The sequence below is a fragment of the Amblyomma maculatum genome, chromosome 10 (genome assembly GCF_055883805.1).
Source record: "Amblyomma maculatum isolate TAMU_Amacu chromosome 10, ASM5588380v1, whole genome shotgun sequence".
NCBI lineage: Eukaryota > Metazoa > Arthropoda > Arachnida > Ixodida > Ixodidae > Amblyomma > Amblyomma maculatum.
In genome coordinates, this window is record NC_139353.1 from 26,086,796 (window position 1) to 26,111,294 (window position 24,499).

Here is a 24,499-nt window from a genome sequence, read left to right on the forward strand (position 1 = left end):
ATTTTATTCGTTCTCGAGTCATGTGGGTATTAAAGTAAACGACAGGGCAGACATTTGTGCTGCTGCTCATGCCCCTGAAATAAAACATCAAGAGCGTAAATATGACACACAGGGGCAGCATGGCGCGAGTGTATCGCAAACTAAAGGAAAAATGGCAGTCTTCTTCGAGTACTGGAGCCAATCAAGCACTGCAGTGAGTAAATCCTTTTTTGGGGAATTGAAATCATCTCAGCATTAGCAACGTTTTTCATGAAAGTGATTTGCTGCCATCACTGCATTGGGTACACACACCTATCGCGTAATTTTATTGATAAATGAAAGCCTCTTGAGTGAAAAATGCGGAGAGGAACTCCCGGTAAACCACGTTTTAGTTTCATTCTCAAGACTTGAAACGCAAAGAAAAAATAGTTTACACAATTTTACACCAAACACACTCCATTTCATTCAGCATTGATCTAAGAGAAAAGTGTACTTGTTGGTCTGTCATGGGTTTTTAGCTTTCTAAAGGAGCAAATATTCTAAGCCAGCTGTAGAATACGTGTAGTGTACTCCGCTGAACACATGATATACCTTCCTGATTTCAATCTTTTAGGATGAGCTGCATAGTAGTGAGAGCTAGCTGTGCTTAGTGGACACAGGATGTAGCCTTACATCGCCGCCTATCCGATCAACCACGAATGGAAGTCCATACATGCCGTCAGCCCCACTCTTCCTACACCTTTCGAAGGAATGGACAATCAACAAAACTCGATTTTATCACAATTCCTGTTCAAAGCCTTCATCGGACTCCTATTTCTTTCACATATTGTGCGTGCACAATCCTAGGAGCCGGTATCACCCTGACCAACACACCAAATTATTCTTCCTTCCACGAGTTTGTCGAGAATGGAAGCAGCAAGCATTTCATGCTTAAAAACCCCTCCACTAGGAAAAAGATACAATATCTGCCGGCTCACATCAGCCCTCTAGACATACCTCTTTATTTTATTTTATTATTCAGTCATCAAGCAATGCCTGTATATTTATTTCCTCAGATTATAAAGAGAGATTGCTCTGTGAATTTACACAGCAGCCAGACAGCGGTCTGCATCAACTTTTTGGAGATGAAACTTTAATTAGTGTAGCGATTTCCTCTGAGTACAGGCAAGGAACTATGCATTCAATATCATGACAATATAAAAGTTTTTCAGCAACCGTTTCTGTTCCCTATATTTAAAACAGAACCTCACTTGACAAATTTCACAAGCTATGCCACGAAGTACTAGTTTAGGCATCTCCAAAACACCAAATAATGGAAGACAAATGACGAAGCAGGAATACAGCTGTCCTTACTCGCTGCGCAAAGTAGTCCTCGTTGAACAGCGAAGCGTTAAGATTAAGCATGGTCCACTGCGGATTAAACTTTGTTTAACCACACAGTGGTCGTGAGAAGCAGATCGTAATTCTGCTTGTCCAGAAACAGGATGGCAGCAACGATGACAACAACAACGCAGTTATTAATAGTGATGCTGATAGGAGCTATGATAACGCTGCAGTTAGTGATAATGATGGTATAAGAGATTACAATGACGGTGCATTTAGTTGATAATAATGATACTAGTGCTAGCGAAGACCAAGATGATGATGATGATGATATTATAAGGATATTATAACATGCAGCTTGTGAAAACACTCCTTTAAAGTAGACTTAAACGCATCGGGCTAACCTGCGTAAGATAATTTATCAATTCGCATTAGCATAGGTACACTTTCAAGTTCTGTGTTCCAGGAAGCTGCCCGGGATGCTCTATTTACACAACGAAAGACACTGATGCCAAACATATCTCGCAGGACGGAGCTAAGACGTCCTTCGGGATGCGTTTCGGCCAGTCTCAGTGTCCACACGACTGGCCGAGAGCTGCCACAGGTGCAGCTGGTTCTGGAACTCGGTAGTGCAACCGGTCACAAAGGCTTTGCTGAGCCTTGCTTTCAGCGGCTGAATGAAGTGCTCCACCAGGTTGTCACCGAGCTTGTACTGAAAGAAAAAATTGTGCCCATTTTGTATTGCGCTACTAGTAGGGAGATATACTGCGATCATGCAGGTTTTCTACGCAGCAGCAAGTGCATTCAGATGCGTAAGAACGCGTTTCAAAAAACAAATGTGTGTTTTTTTTACTAAAGTGCGGAACTTAACGTGATAATATTCGCTTTTGGTGATGATGAGTACCCTTTAGACTCATTAGAACCCCCCCCCCCCTTCCCCCCCCCCCTCTCACTGAAAAAGGCAGGTGCCCTTTCCAATTGCATCGTAAATCTCACAGTGACCTTAAGTGCTGGGGGATTAAAACGAGAATTCATCCATCAGAAATGGCGCCTGGATTAAGTACATTGCGATGGAAAGGAGCCAAAAGTTAAAAAATTGCAGAAATGACCACGTTAGTGGCTCATTATGAAGGCTACAGTAACTTCGTGGAGGCTCCTGATCATTTCATAGCGAAAATAAAGACAACTTCACTGAACATTTATTAGTAGTCAAAATATAACTTTACAAATTTCGTGGCTATTTTTATGCACTATTCATCAGGAGCAAAAGGCTCGACTGTTCTTGGAAACATTAGATTAAAATTCAAACTAAACTCGTGACGGTGCTGCTTGTGTTGTCCACGCAGGGACCTTAATGGAAACGAGCATGACGTAGCTTCGGAGGTCAACGTGAAAAATGCAATGGTTTAGCACTATCTAAAAGGACATTTTAGGTGCGAAAGCTAGACATGCTTACCCAAATTAAAGAAATTACGCAGGTGCACCGAAACAGACACAATATTTACCCCCACCCGCGTAAAGGATTAACAAGAGCGGAGGAACGCGTGTTTCTTCGCCTTCTTACGAATACCATGATGTGCCCGGCGTCACTTAAACACTTTGACAGTGCCTTCTCCGGGGAGTGCCAGCACTGCGGGGAAATGTCCTCGGACCTTTTCCACATGGTGTGGGCGTGCCCCTCCAGCCCTGCCTTTGCACCTAACCAAAACACCAACCGGGAGGACTGGGAGGCGACCCTACTCGCCTGCTCCGACCTGAAAGCCCAAAAGGCCTTGGTCAAAAGAGCAATGGCGGCTGCGGAAGCCACTGGGATCCCGTACTAGGGACTCCATCTAGTGTTTGTGAGGGGAAGGGCACTAAGCCTGACCCCAGAGCAACCTTCATGTAACTCCATATTTTATTTAACGTTTTCACCACCACCACCACCACCACCACCACCACCACCACCACCACCACCACCACCACCACCACCACCACCACCACCACCACCACCTTTGAATACAATTTCTTTCACTTATCATTTAGTGTTTATCCTCTCTTCGCATTATATGTCTTACCTATGCCCATATCTCCTTCTTCATTTAAGTCAGGGTATCCTTCACTCATGTTATTTCTCTGATCCACTCTGCACGCTTTCTATCTCGTAACGTTATACCTACCATTTTCCGTATGCTGGCTCAATGGGTGCTTTTCAATTTAAGTAGAACTCTTCTCGTTAGCCTCCACGCTTCATCCCCTTAGGCGAGTACCGGTATGATGCAACTTTTATCTGCGCTGCTCTTGTGGTATACCCTTTATATGCTAGCCATTTTGATCCATCTTAATAATATTTACGTAGCGATTTCCATTTCATGTCCGGATCTGCGGTTGCTACCTGTCTTAAGAACACGTATTTGCTTCAATACTTCCTGTGCTTTGCTACTTATGATAACTTGCTTTTCCTATCCGAGGATCATGAAGATTATACCTCACTCACCTATATAATAATTTTCGGCTGAACGTTCTCTATGTCATTAATTTTTTAGGAATTCGCCCATTTAGTCATCCAGCTGTGGTGGTGCAGCGGTTAGGACACTCGACTGCTGGGCCCAAGGATGCGGGATCGAATCCTAGCCACGGCGGCCGGTTTTCGATGGAGGCGAAAAGCAAGGCACCCATTTGCTGTGGACTGTCAGTGCAAGGTAACGAACCCTAGGTGATCAAAATTTCGAGAGAGCTCCACTATTGCTTCTCATTAGCCAGAGTCGCTTTTGGATATTCAACCAACATCATCATCATCATTATCTGCCTGAGTATACGCTGCGGTGGACAGTGATGCGACACAGCGGAATGAGAAGGCTGTGGTTGTAGAGGCAACCAAACGTGGCCTTGAGAGCTGGATAAGGCATACTAGATAATTAGTGCTGGTGGCGCTGCGGCATGGCGGGACAGACTCCGTCACAGTAGGGAATTCACTTGGCTAGGACCTTTCTGGTCTACCTGGTAAAAAAAGGGAAACCTCAGTACCAATACAATCCAATACACCCATTGCAGGGCGAAGGCCTCTCCCATATTTCTCCAATTTACCCGATTCTGCGCTAGCTGCATCTACTTGACCCCTGCGAACGTCTTAACCTCATCCACCCACCTAACTTTCTGCCACCCCCTAACCAAACCAAACCAACATAAACCAAACAAAACAAGTTGTCCCCTGGGTAATTTATCAAGAGAATGTCATCAACCAATCGCAGATTGCTGAGACATTCTCCATCAACCCTTAATACCTTCTCAAAACAAGCAGTGAACAGTACTGGAGAGATTGTGTCTCCTTGAATACTACTCTACAGGAAGTTTATAACTTTCGTTATAGAGAACAATGGCTACTGTGCAGCCAACGTTGAAGAAATTTCTTTGAAGCAAAAACAAATCACCCCCTAAAAAAAATAACAGGGCAGTTTACACTTGGCTGAGAATGGGAGACACGCACACATGGTGCTGACTAAAAAATTAAAAGTTATATTGAAGGTTCCGAATTTCCTTTTTTGTTCCGGTTTCCCTTCTTGGTTTATCGCGAGAACATTGAGTTCTTAGCGCGCTGCGTTTGTGTGCGTGCCGGCTGTTCTCAGCCTAGCTTGCTGCGCGTTCTTTTCGTTGAAGGCAGCCAGAATAAGCCGCACCTGCGGCGTATTGCTATAGTACAAAGGCGCTCACCTGCTGCATGGCCTCGTGGAGCGCAATGAAGGCTGGCTCGGTCCCGTCAAGCACTTGCCTGCGCGAGCCATGCACCACTGCCGCTGGTCCGTCGGTGCACAGGGCGCTGCCAAGGCAGTGCTCGAAGCGGTAGTTCCACCTGCAGGTTAAAGTGAAGATGCCCTGCGGGTAGCGCGCGAAGACGATGTTCAGCAGGTCCTGGTCTCCCCACGGAATGCGACCCTGGAACTCTTCCCTTAGTTTCATCACGAGGGCCTCCAGACCGAAGGCGCGCATGCGCGTCAAGTTCATCAGCAGCAGGCCCGAGTTTAGTGCTGTGGCGGAAGGATAGGAAGACGCAGCTTCAGTGTGATATTTTCGCCTAACCATTTTTTCTAGGGATCCAAAACTACATCTAATACCAATACGCAGCAGAATACCTCTGCTGTAAGCCTAACGAAAATGGCGGGACCTCTCGGAAATCGCATCCTGCAGTTGCTAAGAACTACAAGAAATTTTCTGTTGTAAAAACAGAAATTCGGTGCTGTTTTTAACTGTAAAGTTGTCGGGACAATTTGTGCATTAACATATTTTTGTGTAGTTACGACAGAAATGCACTAAAGAACTGCAGAGCAGTCAAAAATACTCTAGAAACAAGCAAAAATAAAAATACCACAGACCTAAAGAAAAATGTGACCTTATGACATAACTTCATACTATTTGGTGGTATTGTTCACATGTATCTGTATTGTTTTCTTTTTCACTCGGTCAGGAAAAGGCGGGGGGGGGGGGGGTCGAAGTGCACAATTGATGTTTTAAATTTTACTCACCTAAAAGGCAGGCTATGCAGCTGCCATGCCAAATATTCGCCACAGAATGAGCAGTCGCGAACCAGCTCTACACCATCAGTGTTGTTGGATTTGCAAAAGGAGCTGAGAATAGACGTGTTTTAGCGAAGACCCTTTACCGAAACACCATGCAAGGAACGTTAGCCAGAGCGCTATTGATTGCGTCTTCGTCGTTCCTCCAAATAGCAGGGACGTTGAGTATTAAATTAACATAAATCAAGACCAAGTCAGACAGTGCCGAGCTGCCCTCATTGTGAGGTTTTTGTATACAGAAGATTGCGTCACACTCAAAGTGGCTGCACTTGCCGAATGCAATATTTCATTTCATTTTCATAATTGCCAACTTCGAGTAGCAATTCAAAAGGAAGCGCGTTACAAATCAATAGTATTGGAAATAGCACGGCGCGATAATTCATACAAAATATATTCAGGTATGCAGGAGTCAATAAAAGGATATATGATAGTGACGTTCGAAATTAGAACATCTGCAAGAGACCAAAAACTTGCGATTAGTTTTATTCTAAGAACGCAATTAATATGGTTATTAAAAATGTAGGGTGCCTGATGCAAGCAGCCATGTAGGAAAAATGTTTCCTTGCATGGGATGCTTTAGAACGGAAACAATTACTGTTGGTGATTGTCCTAGTTGGTAAAAGGGACTTTTTGATTACAGTCGGTGTGAGGTGAGATGAAAGATGGTTTTTTCACGCAAGTCGCCTTCAGGTACGTGCTCTGGTAGTATATTTTATGCAAAAGACAGATGAAAAATGTTTACTGCAGGTAGAGAGCACCTGAAACTTGTGGTTAAACTTTATATGCGTTACACTAGCTGTCGAATGGTAATTTCCAGTCAAGAAACGTACACTTCGATTCTACATAGCTTCCTAGTAAATTATTGATATGATCGTACCGGGCTCCCAAATTGAAAATGCACATTGAAATATGGACAGGTAAGCGTAGTGCAGTGGTGCAGGGGATAAACGAAAATTTTCGTGGACATACCCAAGCACGCGATAAGCCTTCGATGTGATAGCCTCGAATTAAAATTCTACGAAGATTATAATATATTTAAAGACAAGATATTTGCAAGATGACACAGATTCGATAAATGTATTGCTAATAAAGTAGTTTGCAGCTGTTTGCTGGTTTAGTTACATGACTGCATATGCAGTACGTTCAATGTAATCTTGTTTGGTTGACAAAAGTCATCTTGTTGTTTAAATTGGGTCTTAGGTAAGCAGTCTCGCCCGCATTATTCGTAACCGTGTAAAATACGCAGTCGCAGGCGAGCGACCACCTATTAGTTAATATTTTAAGAGATGTCATTTACACTGATGTAACAGTAGTGGTCCAGGAGCCCACTCTTCTGTTGCGCCTGGGTGTAACGGGGATGAATTGGTGAGAAGTGATTGCCTGCACAGTCGAAGTGAGGCAGTTGCTAAGGGAGGCACGAATCGATTTGAAACTATTAGGATCTAGGCTAATTTGCAGAGCTCAGCCTTAAAATTAGGACAGAATGACTGACCTTTTCAAAAGCCGGGTAGAACGAGAGGAAGAGGAATATGTAAAAGGGCACTGAACTAGGATAGAGAGGGAAGCCTCTGTTCGCAAGTCGCGCCAACCTTCGACAAGTAAACGTGTCTTCGTCAGGGCACAGCGATCATCACAGGTAGGGGTTTAAATAAGCCTTTGCTTCCGAAAAAAAAAACGGTGGGTAGGCGGAGGGTCGGTGTGAAGAAAGTAGTTCAAGGACTGATAAAAAGTATGAAAAATAAGCAAAAAAATGGTTCTTAAGTATGTATTTCGCAACCTGGAACTGGTGAACCTGTGGCCTGAAAAAGAAATAAAAGCGTCAGTACCGGGAAAAACTACAATGTGGGGTGGATGATTAGTCTCAGCACCCTAAGCAGGTTCGGTGCAGACACACCTTTCGTGCAAAGGCACAGGCATCCTAAAGGGTCCTGATAAGAAATATATTCACAGAAACAGAATAATAACAGGACAGTGAACCACACCTGCGACGGTAAAAAAAAAAAAAAAAGTGCAGGGCGAACTAATGTAGGAAGTGATAAGAAGAAAACGTTTTTGAAGAAACATGTGCAGATTATGCTATTGCGGAGTGGAAATAGAGTGTACACATGCTGCGATAAACAGTTCAATTAAATCTAAATGGGATTGTTTCCTCGAATAGTTATAGCGCAGAGGGAACATATTAAAGAGATTCTAACGTTTCTTTAGAGATATTTATTCCTGCTGGTTCCAATCTTCAAAATAATCGATTACGTATGCCTCTTTATATTTTCTCTCTCTTGCAGATTTAAAGCCTGACTGGATAATACGTAACTTAATTTCTTTGAGCTTATGGTCTTTCTAATTGAAATGCTGGAAAACTGCTTTTGGGAGGATTTTGCCTGTGTCTGCCTGATGGCCATATTCTCCGATGTAGATTTTGACAGAAGGAGGATTCGAGAACGTAGGCGTTCATTACAGGTTAGCACGGAGTGGTATTTCTGCAGAATATCGTTTATGTTTGAAAGGGAATTAGTGTATTTAGTTACAAAAGAAGGCTTGCGTTCAGTGCTGGCTTTCGGTCGTTTCGTGAGCATATCGCTGCGGTTTAATGTGCTTGCTTTTTCGAGGGCCATATTAAGGGAGTTACCGGAGTAGTTCCTTTGAATTAGTGTTGCTTTCAATGATTGTAGTTCGGTTAGGCAGTCATTATCATCGCTACTTATTCTTATAAGCCGCATCTCCTGCCCTACAAATATACCTTGCTTACAATGTCCAGGATGATGACTGGTAAAATATAGCTATTGTTGCTTGGGCTTTCTTTACAAGGAATTTTAAGTTTTTCATTTTCCACTGACACCGTGGTGTTGAGAAACTCCCCTGAATTGACGACTGACAAGTGGATGTAATGCTACTGCGATGATTATTAGGATGCGAAACGAACGACTGGAAAGATTCTGATCCACACTGCCATATCATGAACGTATCGTCAATATAGCAAATGTATATAAGTGGTTTTTCTAGAAATAAACTTAGTATATTGGATTCTAAAATTCCCATGAATATAATCGCGTAAGTCGGCGCTAATGAAGTGCACACGCTGGTTCCAAATATCTGCAGATAATAGGATGAATCCAACTCGAAATAATTTAAAGTTAGGACTAGTTTAACGAGCGATAGATAATCTTCAGAGGTATGTGGGTGGGGTTTCTTGATTACTAATTGAGAGATGTCGTCGGTCGATACCTTCCGTCGATAATCCTCCGCCAGTGATACGAAGACAAGTCCACTTGTCGAAACGTTGGCTCGACCTGCGACCTGAGGCTTTCGCCCCTACTTTTGTTCGTTGACCTTTTCAAAGTCATTTCAAAAAGCTAAGAATACACAATTTCTTATGAAACCAGAATCAAGGGGAGCATAGAGGTCAAAACTGCGTTTCGCAAGAAAGAACGTTAATAAAATTCGTGCAGCGTTGGAATGAGGAACAGGTTCATTTCTGGTAAATTAGCCGAGTGAATAAATATAATATAACATAGTGACAAGCTTGCTTTTGATCTGCAGTTTTCACATGCTCTTTCATTGTTCTCGGCGTGCCTTCAGCCATTAGTTTTAACTCATGAAACCCGAATTACGGACTCCATTAGGTTCTTGGGTCCGTCGCTGCACTTCATTCCACCCCACATGTGTGGATCCTACGAGGCCAGGGCTTACAAACCCATCCTGCCGTATCCATTCGCTCTTTCAAAACTTTTCAAAAATGCCATCGTTTATTCTGTTTTTAATAATGTCTTAAAGAAGTTTTGTGAGTATAGTAGGGAACGAAGGCTTGCAAAACAAGTCGATCATCTTACGAAAGCGGGTTACCTCTGTGAAGCTTTGATTTGAGTGGCTCTAAAGCAGAAAAACCGCCTAAAATCTTGGAATACTAGCAATTCTGATAGGCAAGCAGAAAAAAAGGAAGGTTGTTGTCATGCCACATCTTTATCAGATGCTACACAACCCCCGAGACATTGGAAGCCGGAAGGGTGTTGTGGCCTTTTCAGCGCAAAAAAATTTGCCACCATGTGCGAGTAGTTCAATGGGGAGTACCGCGAACTACACAGGTGTTCAGTTAGGGGTGGGAATAACTTTGTTATATGTCAGAAAGGCGTAATATATTCACTGGTTGTTTCTTTCGCGAAGAAGTACATTGGTCAAACAGGCCGCTGCCCTAATCAATAAGAACATTGCGATAATGCCGCGCGTGTAACTACTGCAGCTATGTAGCCAAATATTGCAGGGACTGCGAACGAGACGGTAATGACAAGGGAACTTGTGATCCAATATACTGTGATTGCACGGGGATCGGGAAAACCTGTGACGCTCTAACCAGTGAGATATGGAGGCTTATGTGATTGCAAGTGTGCAGGAGGACTGCACTGGCGATTGACATTTTCCGTTTCTGTTTTTGTTTTGTATTTTGCTTTATGGTTACCAGCAGTTATAAAAGACTCCTAATAAAATTAGATGACAGTTAGCGCTGTTGTGTCATCTTTGCTCGTTTAATTGTGTCGTCAGTGCACGGAATTATTATGAAAATATAATTCGCTTAAGATTTTTGCAAGGAACATAATTGAAATAGGACAGTAATTGCGTAGATCTTCAGTACTTATGATATGTACATTTCTGGTTGCTATATAGGTAAGCCAGTTATTAGAAAGGATGTGAGAAAAAATAATTTGATTAAAAAAAATGTGGGGAGGTCGGTCGGCGTAAGGACACCCGGGCCTGGAATTTCACTTAGGAAGGACCGGATGCTGTATGGACTAGGAGAAGAGACTACTGGTATTGTGTTATATTGCCTTCAACACTATATCAAAACTCTTTTGGATTTTATTTAACCATGACTGGGAGTGTCTGATTAAAGGAGGCACATTTAATTGACTTTAATGCGTTTGAAAAAGCTGCTGAAGATATTTTATTTGGAAAAAAAGATTAAAAGCTACCAGCAGACACGGGACGGAGGGAGGCGGCAACATAAGGTAGTACTGGCAACTCAAACTTTATTGGAGAAGCATCATGGGAGAAGCACCAGTGACCATAAATCGGGGAAGATAGGATGAATAAGCAAAACACAAAGCACTTTCGGTGAGCTTAAATAAAAAACCCTGCCTCTGATAGTGAAGAAAAGGCTCAGGATAAATTATGCGAACTATACATTAGCCGTAGATTCGGACAATATTCAAATGAAGCCTGTAAAGCACGTAATCGATCTACTAACACTTTGTCTTACTCATATTTTTAATATTTCTTTGTCGACAGGACATTTCCCCGGAAATATGCAAATAGCAAATGTAACTGTTGTATTTGAAAAGGATGATAGAAATGACATGTCAAAATACCATCCTAAATTGATTTTACCTGTGTTTTTCAAAGGTTTGGAGAAAATAATTTTGAAACGCCTGACTTCTTTCCCTGACCGCTTCAACTTGATAATTTCTTCAGAGTATGGCTCCCGCAAAAATAAATCTGCACAACTCGCATTACATGACCAAAAGGAATACATTTTAGGAAACTCTGAATGCAGAAATAATGTACTTGGGCTTTTTCTGAATTTTTCTATTGCCTTTGACTTAATTAATCATAAAACTCTGCTTGAACAATGTGATCACTATCAGGTCAGTCAGTCAGTTCAGTCGTTCAGTCGTGTCCGACTGTTCGTGACCCTATTGACTATATCACGCCACGCTTTCCGGTCTCTCACTATCTTTCTAACATCACATAACTTCATCTGCAGTGCCTCGAGGATGATATCTAACCATCGAGTTCGCTGCCTACCCCTTCTCCGGCGACCCTCAGCCTTTCCCAACATCAAATCTTTCTCCAGCGACTCCTCTCTTCTCATCAGATGACCAAAGTAGCTGAGCTTTAACTTTAGAATTTGATCCTACAATGAGCAGTCAGGGTTTATGGTCGACAATATTGACTGATTTGATCTTCTGGCAGTCCAAGGAACTCTCAGGAGTCTTCGCCAGCACCACAATTCAAACGCGTCAATTCTTCGGCGGTCAGTCTTTTTACAGTCCAACTCTCGCATCCATACATCACAACTGGAAAGACCATAGCACGAGTTATACGGATCTGGTTGGCAGACTAATGTCTCTGCTCTTTACTAGGCAATCAAGGCTAACCATTGCTCTCTTTCCCAGAAGCAGGCGTCTCCTAATTTCATGGCTGCAGTCTCCTTCCGAGGTAATCTTGGAACCCAAGAAGAGAAAATCTGTCACAGCTTCCACTTCTTGTCCCTTGATGCTCCAGGACTTGATAGGGAAAGACGCCATGATTTTTGTCTTTTTAATGTACAGTTTAAGCCCAAACTTCTCACTCTCTTCTTGTACGCGCATCAGAAGTCTCTTGAGTTCCGCTTCACTTTCTGCCATTAAAGCGGTATCATCCGCATATCTAAGGTTGTTGATACATTTTCCAGCAATCTTCACTCCAGCTGAAGACTCGTACAGACCGGCTTTCCTCATGATGCACTCTGCATATAGGTTAAATAGGCAGGGCGACAGTATGCAGCCTTGACGCACTCCTTTCTCAAACGGAAACCAATCAGTAAGACCATGCACAGTTCTGACTGTGGCCTCTTGCCCTTCATACAGGTTCCTGAGGAGACAGATGAGGTGAATTGGAACTCCCATCTCTGGGAGAGCTTGCCACAATCTGCTGTGATCTACGCAGTCAAACGCTTTCGCATAATCAATAAGGCAGAAGTAGATGGGTTTCTGGAACTCTCTTGCTTTTTCCATGATCCAGCGAAGGTTGGCAACTTGGTCTCTAGTTCCTCTGCCCTTGCGAAACCCAGTTTGCACGTCCGGAAGCTCCCGATCCACATACTGCTGCAGCCTACCTTGGAGGATTTTCAACATCACCTAGCTAGCATGCGTAATAAGCGCGATCGTGCGGTAGTTGGAACAATCTTTGGCAATGCCTTTCTTTGGAATGGGAATGTAAACTGACCTCCTCCAATCCTGTGGCCACTGCAGGGTTGTCCAAATCTTCTGACATAATGTATGCAGAATGTTAACAGCGTCATGGTTGAGGTTTTGAAACAACTCAGCTGGAATGCCATCAATTCCGCTAGCTTTGTTCTTAGCAAGGTTGGCTAAGGCCCATTCAACTTCACTCTTCAGGATGCCCGGCTCGAGATCAGTGATCACAACCGTCTTATGTTGGGTTTGCACATTCGGGTCCTTGTTGTACAGTTCTTCTGCGTATTCCTGCCACCTCTTCTTTATCTCTCCGGCTTCAGTGAGGTCCTTGCCTCGTTTGTCCTTTATCACGCCCAGCTTAGCACAGAAGCTTCCTTTGATGTCTTATCATAAGAGATATCACACACAAATTGAGTCCTACTTGTAATATCGTTCTCAATTTGTCACCATTGGAGAACATTCCTCGATAAAATACATTAAAACAAGTGCCCCTCAAAGAAGTATTTTGGGACCGTTTCCCTTCATCCTCTACATCAATGAGATAGTCCGCATCGATGAAACCACTCATTACATAATTTATACATATTACATAACGACACTAGTTTTATTTTTCTTCAGGCAGGTCATGTGTCGATTTGCGTAGTCAAGCAAATAGCGCACTTTTCAAAATTATTGCATGGGATCAAATGAACTGCCTAAAAGTAAACCTTTGCCACACACATGCACAATTGCCCCATATTTTGTTAAATAACTCTGAAATCGAAGAGGTTGAAAACTTTAAACCTCTCGGAGTGTACTTTTCACAAAACATGACAAGGGATGATCACGTGAAGTACACTATGATTAAACTTTCAAGGACGATCGGCATTATTCGCCGCCACTGCTACTTCTTCCATACCTCTGGTAACACTCTCATATACAATTCTTTATTCTCTTCTTTATTAAGTCACGCGTTTCTTGTTTGGTCAACAACAACAGCGGGAAATATTGACAAACTTACTGTCTTACAACAAAGAACTTTACGCCTAGCCTGTAAAGTTCAATATCATTTTCACACTGCAAGTTTATTTAAGAAGCACAACATAACCTATGTTTCATTCATTTATGATTGCAAGCTATCCCGCATGTGTAAACTTGGTATATTAAAACATAATGATGACATAGTGATCCTTGCATGACTAGCAGAAAACTTCCCTGTTTATAAAGTACGCCATCTTGAAATGTTGCGTGTAAGCGAATGTAGAAGTTATTATGGGTATCAGATGTTAAAATTCGAATTGCCCACATTTCTAAATCAAATAATTCAAGAAACTGACATCGTATATCGCCAAGAGAACTGCGCTCAGTATTTGTACAGTGATGTAACATAGAGACTTCACTTTCTTTGCTTTATAATGTTCTTTTACTAAACAATGTTCCATGAATCATGTATGTTCTCGTCAAATTATACTGTTTTCCCTTAGCCGCACGCTCGTCTGCTGCCCATGTGGTTGGGGGTCAGGGCTCCTCAAGCTGTTCTGACAGCTTTATTTTCCTGTTCTTCATGTAAACTTTAGTTATCGGAACAAAAATGTGAAATTTAAAATTTGAAATTTAAAAATATCCTTCTGCTCTCTTCTTTCCACAGAAAAATGTACTGTACATAGGTGTGTATAACGATGCTCGATTGTGCCCCGTTCCTGCCAGGGCCTTTTTATGGCCTGCAGTATTGTATAAATAAATAAAAATAAATAATATACGCTGAAATAGGTCCTGAGATGTTCCAAAAAATGAAACAGAGAAAACCGCTAGAGGAAGGGAAGATATGAAAAGCCTTGGTGCTCGTGAGCCACGGGATGGCACACTGTATTATGCGAAAAGCATTTTACTTTCAGAGTTCTGTGGTGCTGCTCAAGATTTGGACGTCTCTACTGTACAAAAAGCTGGGCACAATGACAATGCCGGATTGTTGGAACAATAATCCGTCCTTTCTTCAAAGCGCCGAGGGTATTCCAGACCACAACATAAAAATCAAAGCAATGAAGCATATGAAAGTGCCACCGCAACAACTTATCGGTCGGCCAGTTGTCTGTGCTGTGCAGTATTGCCAGTCAAGACCCTTTTTCTGGGTGGGACATAGTCAAAGCTTATGCGCAATAACTGTGACGTGCTGCCATCTGTGTCCAAATGACAGTGTCAGGTGTGCAGATATGTGAGATAGCACTGGCACTTACAACACAGGCGATTGATGCAAAGCATGAGTGCGGTTACTGCGCGGCCACTGCCGTAACATCTAAAACACGGCTGGTTTTCGAAATCCTAGATTGGCTGCTGCATTAAATAAAACGCTGGTTTCCACCACTGCCTTACCAAAGGGTTTCACAAATGGGTGAAGCGCCTTCTTGACGTAGTAGTTCTCAGTGAGGTTCTCGGTCTCCGGCGCCATGGCCGCCATCTGCCATTCGTTCATGGCGTAGAATATGCGCCATAAGTCTTCCACGGAGTGGACGAACACCACGTCCGTGTCCGCGTACAGCACTGCATCCACGTCCGGAAGCAGCCTCTACGAGAGGAATGCACGGACAAGTAAGCGCATTTTTATTCACGTTCTTTTGTGCCGATTGCCAGTTTTAACATTTATTTTGTCATGTTAACACGAAAGATGCTTTGGGGAATCACGTTCAAGATTTAGGGTGCAGAATTGCTTGTTAGTTTTTGTTATAGGGGCCCTGAGGATTAATAACAGTCTGTACAAATTTACAAATGATCCCATCAAAATGGACCACTCTCAACGAAAACGCAGCCTTTGTGTTATTGCTGCCAGTCGCGTCCTTCAATATACTGGAAACTCATTCTTCTCGGCAAGTACGTTACTACTTCAATTATAATGGCGAAAAAACTTAGCAGTAATATTCAGTGAACTCGTTCGTCAATTTCGTGTGTTCACCTACCAGGGTTGGTATGCAGGAACTGCAAAATAGGAATTGCCCCCCTCCATTCACAGGGGAGAAGAGAAAAACAAGGTGAGGGAGTACGGTGGGAGGTGCAAGGAGGCCCTCTGGCTTGGGAGGTTATGGGGAGAGGAACCATTGGGCCACGGGCAGAGACAAATGAAGCCTTAAGAAACCGAAAGGTTACAGGTGCGCGAACAATCAAAATTTTTTAATTGCGAATCGCAAAAAAATGTGGGGACGCTTAAGCTGGATTGAAAATATTACGAATGAACCTTGCGCACTTGGTTCAGAATGCAGCGCTGAGCAATTTATGCCACTCGCAAGCGCCATCTGTTGTGACTGCGGCGTAGCCTAAAATCTCGCTGTATTCTGGTGACTGCAGCATGACGGAATACTCTGGCACTAGAAACGGCCGAATAGACACGGCAGCATGAACCGCGACTTATGCACTTTGCTAGGCGCTTAACTTTTACCCTCGTTATTCTTACGTAAATAAACATACTCGTTAGCGAAATGCTGAACAACATACGTCAGCAGGGGAACATCAGGGTACGGTTGGGAATCTCAGGCGCTCGAAACCGGATTGGGGCCTCCACTAAGGCAGCCCTTAGCCTATCCTTTGTTTCACAAGATTCGTTATCCCTACCACACTGCTCTGTTGAGCCGCCCTCAGACAAGCGTGGATGGTTACTCTGTTTTATTTCTGCTTGCAGTTCCCGTCACTTCAGCCGGTTGCAAAGCTAAACAGAGGTAAGGCATTCATATTGTTTGAGAAAAATATTAACATAATGAGGATAGGATGTACGCAAGTTTCAAACAAAATATGGTCTTGTTCTTCAATGGAATAGCTTCAATGGAAGCTATGTCTACCTATGGACGTTTATAGTCAGCCAAAAAGTGCTATTTAAATGTCTACAGGGCGCTATAGAAAATTCTATATCAATTCTTCTATACCTTCTTAACCACACAAAAGTATTTACCTAGCTATAGAAAACCATATGTTGTTGAAACTACAGATTATTATTCATACAGTTATCTTTAGCTGTGCATAAAGATGGGGGGATAGCTCTAAAGCTACAGACTGCAAGAAAGAGAAGCAGTTTTAGCAAAACGCTAAAGAAAACGTTATGTTCCTAAGCCTGTAGACCAGTAGTAAGTAATACAGTTGCCTTGAGCTGTCTATAGAAATATACAAGCCTCTAAAGTTACAGACTGCAAGGCATATAAGCTGTTTTGCCTGACTGTAGAAAAGTGTTTTTGAAGCTATTGACGAATAGTCATACACGTATTTTTTCCTCTCTAGTGAAAAGCGAATGCTTCTAAAGCTAGAAATTGCTGCAAGCCATATAACTTACTTTAGCTGGTTATAGAAACGTTTATGATCCTGAATGTGTAGAATAGTATTCATATATTTATTTTTAGCTTTATGTAGACAGGTCAATGCCTTTAAAGCTACAGGCTGCAGCCATATAAACTGTTTTGCTGGCTATAGAAAAGTGTATGCTCCTGAAGCTGTAGATTAGTAATCATACATTTATCTTTAGCTGCCTATAGAAATGCGAATGCTTCTAAAGTTACAGATTGCAAGCCATGTAAGCTGTCTTAGCTGCCTATAGAGAAGTGTATGCTTCTGAAGCTGCAGAGTAGTAATCATACAGTTATCTTTAGCTTTCTATAGACATGTGAATGCCTCTAAATATAGACTAAAAGCCATATAAGCTGTTTTAGGTGGCTATAGAAAGGTGTATGCTGCTGAAGGTGTAGACTAGTAGTCATACAGTTATTTGCAGGTGTTGATATAGATGTGAATGCCTCTAAAGATACAGATTTAGAGCCATTGATACAATGTCAGCTAGCTATAAAAATAGGTATGTTCCTGACACTATACACCCGTAATCATACAGCTATCCTTTGTCGCCTATAGATATGTAAAGGCCATCAAAGGTACAAACTTCAATCCATATAAACTATTTTAGCTGGCTATAGAATATTGTCTATACCAAAAGCTATAGACTAACAATCGTATAATCTTCTTGAAATGCATACCTATGAATGTGCATAACGTAACAGGCCCTGTAGACGAAGACACCCAGAGGTGGGGAAGAAAGAAGACACGCGCTAGCTCCAAGACTGAGCTCGAACCCTGTGACTGGGTTCTGAGCACGGCCTCGGACTCAACTGTAAGGGTCCTCGTTTGCTCGATATTTGGTGGAGCTGCTGGGTACGGCTTTCATGCTCCGGGTGCTCCCAACAAGCCGGGACCCAAGCCCAGGACGTAATCCTCATGTAGAGACCCCAGAAAATCAGAACGGCCGAGTATGACCCTCTCTCTGACCTCAAGCTAACAAGAAACGTTGGTGTTAATGCAATGAATCCGATGGTGTCGACAACTCTGGTCTTGTCTTACGACCAACGGGATCCACCATATTTACATGGCCTGTCCCATGAGAACGCCGAAGACTGGCTTAAGTAGTTCGACAGGTTGGCTGCCTTCAACGCCTGGAATGCTGACTCCAAGCTGTGCCATGTTTACTTCGCGCAGGAAAATTCTGTTAGGACATAGTTTGAGAATCAAGAAACCAGATTCCAAACACAGGACACATTTAAATCGGAATTTTCGCGTACGTTTACCAAGACAGTTGGTGCACACCTGTCCATGTTGGAAGATAAGAAAGTGCGCTTTTTGATGAAAGATGTTAAAGAGCAATTGTTTGCTGGACTTGTGCAAATGCCACCAGCAACAGTAGGAAAATTCATCAGTGAAGCGACCATGAACGCAAAAGTACTTGACATGCACGCCCGGCCGTACCAGTGCACTACTGTGTCCATGATCGCCGTCATGCAACGGAATTGTTGCGTGATACAATCCGGGCGATAGTCCGAGAAGACGTGGCCCAATAACTGTCGATTCCACACATCTAGAGGTCCCACAGTTTGTGACCTTATTTCCGAAGTACAACAGGCGTTGGGAGTGCCCGCACCCGTTGCAGTTACAAGCCGCCACCCCAGCCCTTCAACTGCGCCGCTGTCACTTGATGCTACATGCCGCCTTGAACAACAGCCTACAAACCACGTGTACCGGTCACCAGTGTGTGTATCCTTGGCGATACGTACGCTGCCGAGGGGTTTGTAATAATGGATGTCGGGCTGACACCGGACCACCCACCGTTGTGCTATTATTGCATAGAAGCTTAGCACATCTGTCGCCGCTGCCCCTACACGGAACTCGGCCTCTGTGGGATTTCCTTCCTATACCCGTCGTCCGTTGCCTAGTCTGCGGCCACGCGAAATTGCAGAATACATTTCGCATGCCGACCCAGCCCGAAGCCGCTTCCGATCGCCGTCGCCTCGCAGGTACAGCTCTCCTGGGTGTCAGGAGCAACCCCGAAGTACCTGTAGGGGAAACCAGATGCAGCAGCCTCTGGAGGTGTGGCTGCTTAAGTCCGAAAATTTCAAGATCCTCCACAGACGAACCACAGTTCTACTCCGCGCACCACAATTCATAGCACAGGGACACCAGCCAAATCGACGCTGCAAGGACAACCCAGCGATCCTCAACATAACCCCAACGCCGACCGCCGATGTACCACTCCTTGAAGCTGATACCGGACGCCACAGACTGCCGACTTACAAATCTTCGTCACTGCTCTATTCGACACTTGAGCCAATTATTCAGTTCTGAGTGCACAGTTCGCAGTAGCTCTCAGAAAGGTCACAACAGCATGAGATGGCCCGCAAACACGCAACGCTGGAGGACATTTAATTATGCCCACGAGAGTACGCACGTCGAGGATTACTGTACAAGGGAAGACGTTTCTGGCGACGTTTATCGTGTTGGTCCAGTGCTTTCGTGAAATCATCCTTGGTGTGGACGTTTTAACAGAACACGCCACAGGTATCGATTTGCGGAATCAGGCAGTAAGATTTCCGATCATGAATGCCATCGAAACCAAAAGCATGCTCCCAGCTGCCGCTTCACAGTATTGATGACCACATGAGTGTGCCCCCCCCCCCCCCCCCCCCTGTTCGAGCATTGTGGTGTACTTGGGTTCCCTCCCAATGCGAGACACTGAAGGCGTCGGTGAGAGCGAACAGAAACTCCTTGCCGAAAGAAGAGTAGCCATTGCCAGGGCAGTTGTTTTCCTTGAAAATGGCAAAGTTGATGTTATTCTCACAAACCGCAGCAAAGAACATCAACATCTGAACGGGACAACTGTTTCGACGTCATAACTGAAGCTAGTTGTGCACGTAATGTAACCTGCGATTCAGAAACAGAATCCTACGGCAACTATGAAATCGTGCACGCCGTAAAGCCGGCATTACCTCCAAAGTGTCAATAAAAACTATGGAACCTGCTCAGCCACTACCATATTGTATTTTGCAGATCGCCCCGTGTCGGTCAGACGCGCCTTGCAGAACACTGCGCCATTACAGACGAAGATGTACGACAACTTCGTAAGTCGCCTTATCGAGTTTTCGCAAAAGAACGTACTGCCGTCAGAGTACGTGAAATAAATATTCGATAACCCTGTGGTTCAACCTTCCCGAAGCACGTGGGCTGCACGTGTGGTACTTGAGAAGAAAAAAAATGGCGCACTCCGTTTCTGTATTGACTATCGTCGATTGGACAATCCTACAAAAAAGGTGTTTACCCCTTGCCCAGAATAGACGACGTCTTCAATCGCCTGTGCGCCACTTGGTACCTACGTATGGATCTCAAGTCTAGATACTGACAGATAGACGTAGACGAGAGGGATTGCGAAAAGACGTACTTCATTACACCCGATGGGCTAACCAGTTCCATGTCATGCTCTTCGGCATGTAGCATGCGGTGAGGACGAAGACGCCCGGAGGTGGGCAAGAAAGAAGAAGCGCGCTAGCTCGAAGACTGAGCTCGAACACTGTGACTGGATCCGGAGCCCTGCCTCGGACTCAACTTTGAGGGTCCTCATTTACGCGACGATATATCGTCCGTTCGAATCGCTCGTGTGACGTATCGTCCAACATGACTAATGCAACAAGAAATCGTATGACACCACACGGAGCGATGCTCGACGAATGGTTGCTTCACAATTTTGATATGATTTGCGAGATGACATACACAAATAATCAAACATAGGCACACATTTGAAGGAGTCTATATCGCCGGTTCGAATCCATCTATCGAGCTGCCTCGACGTTGATTGGCAGATAATTGCTGCATGGCATTGTAAACCGTATGACGTCTACTGCAGTCCATTACGACAAACGGATTGCGTCAAAGTCTTGGTACAATTGGTGCGAGCACTACCGCCATATGGAAGCCCGCCTGCTGGGAGTACCTCCGACCCATGGTGGTTTTAATCGCGGAGACCACTGTCCGATTTCCAGTTACTTAGACATCGAATTGAAAATAAACCTCCAAAAATACATAAACCACCAGATGTCCAGAGAATAGTTTATAGACTTCGATAGCGTGGGCTATAGCAAAATCTGAAGAGTGTCTTAGGAACGGCTGTAGCTTTCTCGGCGAAATGTCTATAGCCAACCGTACGAACGATTTGGTATACCTGATCATATAAGTTTATACTTGACAATTGAAAAGGCTGAACACTGCTGCACATCGGCAACTGTAGACCTATACAATGGGCAAATACATCATAGCACAAATCATAGTAAAAGGTAAACACATTAAAAGCACAGATCATAGCAAAAGCTAAAGACCTCCGGGAACGGCTGTAGCATTTTCGGCCAAATATCAATGGGCGACCATAAATGTTTATACCTTATTGAAAATGCAAAAGAATGCAGTACATATGCAACAATAAATATATGGAGGAGACTATAGCAAAACCTAATGGCTGCCATAGGAACGGCTATAGAATTTTTGGGCCAAAGTTCTATAGTTATCCAAGTCTATGCACCGACCACTACTGCTGAAGAAGCTGACGTTGAGAGATTTTTTGCGGACCTACAATGCCTTTTAGACCGCACCCCATCATCAGACGTCGTTTTTCTCATAGGAGACTGGAATGCTAAGGTAGGGAGTGAAGAAATATCCGGAATTACAGGCAAGTTCGGTCGTGGTGAGCCAAATGAAGCTGGGCAGAGGCCAGTAGAGTTTTGTCAAGAAAACAACCTGACCATAGCGAATACTCATTTTCAACAGCACAAGAGGCGCCTGTATACATGGACTTCACCGGACGGTCTGTACAGGAATCACATCGATTATATTATTTGCCGGCAGAGATGGAGAAGCGCTATACAAGCAGTAAAAACAAGGCCTGGGGCCGATTGTGGCACCGATCATCAGCTTCTTGTTGCCAAGATTAAGCTTCGATTGAGGAAAGCGCAGAAAACTAGAAGGCCTTTCAGGTATAATCTGGATCAAGTTCCATTAGAATATGCTGTGGAAGTGAGGAATCGATTTCAAGAATTAGATCTAGAAGACAAAGAGCCCGAAGAGATGTGGACTGATGTTCGTGATATAATACAAGAAGTTGCTACTAAGGTAGTTCCAAAGCAAAAGAAATGCAAGAAAGCAAACTGGTTATCTGAAGAGGCTTTGCAAATAGCTGAGGAAAGGAGGATGGCAAAAGTTATGGGGGAAAGAGAAAGATACAAGGTTCTCAATGCGGATTTTCAGAAAATAGCAAGGAGAGATAAGAATGCCTTCCTGAACATACAGTGCCAAGCAGTTCAGGACAACAGCCAATTCAGGAACACAAGAGCTGTGTATAAGACAATCAAAGATATCAAAGGAAGCTTCTGTGCTAAGATGGGCGTGATAAAGGACAAACGAGGCAAGGACCTCACTGAAGCCGCAGAGATAAATAAGAGGTGGCAGGAATACACAGAAGAACTGTACAAGAAGGACCCGAATGTGCAAACCCAACATAAGACGGTCGTGATCACTGATCTCGAGCCGGGCATCCTGAAGAGTGAAGTTGAATGGGCCTTAGCCAGCCTTGCTAAGAACAAAGCTAGCGGAATGGATAGCATTCCAGCTGAGTTGCTTCAAAACCTCAACCATGACGCTGTTAACATTCTGCATACATTATGTCAGAAGATTTGGGCAACCCTGCAGTGGCCACAGGATTGGAGGAGGTCAGTTTATATCCCCATTCCAAAGAAAGGCAGTGCCAAAGATTGTTCCAACTACCGCACGATCGCGCTTATTTCGCATGCTAGCAAGGTGATGTTGAAAATCCTCCAAGGTAGGCTGCAGCAGTATGTGGATCGGGAGCTTCCGGACGTGCAAGCTGGGTTTTGCAAGGGCAGAGGAACTAGAGACCAAGTTGCCAACCTTCGCTGGATCATGGAAAAAGCAAGAGAGTTCCAGAAACCCATCTACTTCTGCTTTATTGATTATGCGAAAGCGTTTGACTGCGTAGATCACAGCAGATTGTGGCAAGCTCTCCAAGAGATGGGAGTTCCAATTCACCTCATCTGTCTCCTCAGGAACCTGTATGAAGGGCAAGAGGCCACAGTCAGAACTGGGCATGGTCTTACTGATTGGTTTCCGATTGAGAAAGGGGTGAGGCAAGGCTGCATACTGCCGCCCTGCCTATTTAACCTATACGCAGAGTGCATCATGAGGAAAGCAGGTCTGTACGAGTCTTCAGCTGGAGTGAAGATTGCTGGAAAATGTATCAACAACCTTAGATATGCGGATGATACCGCATTAATGGCAGAAAGTGAAGCGGAACTCAAGAGACTTCTGATGCGCGTACAGGAAGGGAGTGAGAAGTTTGGGCTTAAACTGAACATTAAAAAGACAAAAAATCATGGCGTCTTGCCCTATCAAGTCCTGGAGCATCAAGGGACAAGAAGTGGAAGCTGTGGCAGATTTTCTCTTCTTGGGCTCCAAGATTACCTCGGAAGGAGACTGCAGCCATGAAATTAGGAGACGCCTGCTTCTGGGAAAGAGAGCAATGGTTAGCCTTGACCGCCTAGTAAAGAGCAGAGACATTAGTCTGCCAACCAAGATCCGTATAACTCGTGCTATGGTCTTTCCAGTTGTGATGTATGGATGCGAGAGTTGGACTGTGAAATTGACGCGTTTGAATTGTGGTGCTGGCGAAGACTCTTGAGAGTTCCTTGGACTGCCAGAAGATCAAATCAGTCAATATTGTCGACCATAAACCCTGACTGCTCATTGGAGGGTCAAATTCTAAAGTTAAAGCTCAGCCACTTTGGTCATCTGATGAGAAGAGAGGAGTCGCTGGAGAAAGATTTGATGTTGGGAAAGGTTGAGGGTCACCGAAGAAGGGGTAGGCAGCGAACGCGATGGTTAGATGGCATCCTCGAGGCACTGCAGATGAAGTTATGCGATGTTATGAGGATAGTGAGAGACCGGAAAGCGTGGCGTGACGTGGTCAATAGGGTCACGAAGAGTCGGACACGACTGAACGACTGAACTGAACTCTATAGCCGACCATACAAATGATTTTCTGTAGCTACCATAGGAAATATTTGTATGGTTCACCGCTGTTGCATGCGTTTAAGCTAGAAAGACGGCTGCGTGAAAAGCAATATTCATTATAAGGCAGGAATTTGGTGACGACAAGCGAAAACTTGCACTTGCAGAACTTTATGAAATGAAAAAAAAAAGAACTTTTGCTTCAGCCAGCGGGTAATCGCAAATTATAGTGCCAAACATGTCAGAAGCATGAAAGAGAGAGCTCGTTTTAATGAACTTGTTTCGACCCGTAGCCTCTTCGCAGGAGAAAAGACGACGAGACAGCAGCACTCAGGGAAAATCAACAAGATATATATTCACATTGTT

General features: G+C 43.9%; 1 protein-coding gene across 1 annotated transcript in view; it reads right to left on the reverse strand.

The window, feature by feature from the left end:
- Window positions 1-1,427: 1,427 nt before the first annotated feature.
- LOC146175942 (glucoside xylosyltransferase 1-like) overlaps window positions 1,428-24,499 on the reverse strand; it is a 31,513-nt gene continuing 8,441 nt past the window's right edge. The window contains exons 4-6 of the mRNA XM_084580882.1: window positions 15,149-15,341; window positions 4,993-5,306; window positions 1,428-2,014 (exon numbers count right to left, since the gene is read on the reverse strand). Coding sequence (XP_084437008.1) covers window positions 1,838-2,014; window positions 4,993-5,306; window positions 15,149-15,341 — 684 coding nt within the window. The 3' untranslated portion in view covers window positions 1,428-1,837. The remainder of the gene's footprint in view (window positions 2,015-4,992; window positions 5,307-15,148; window positions 15,342-24,499) is intronic.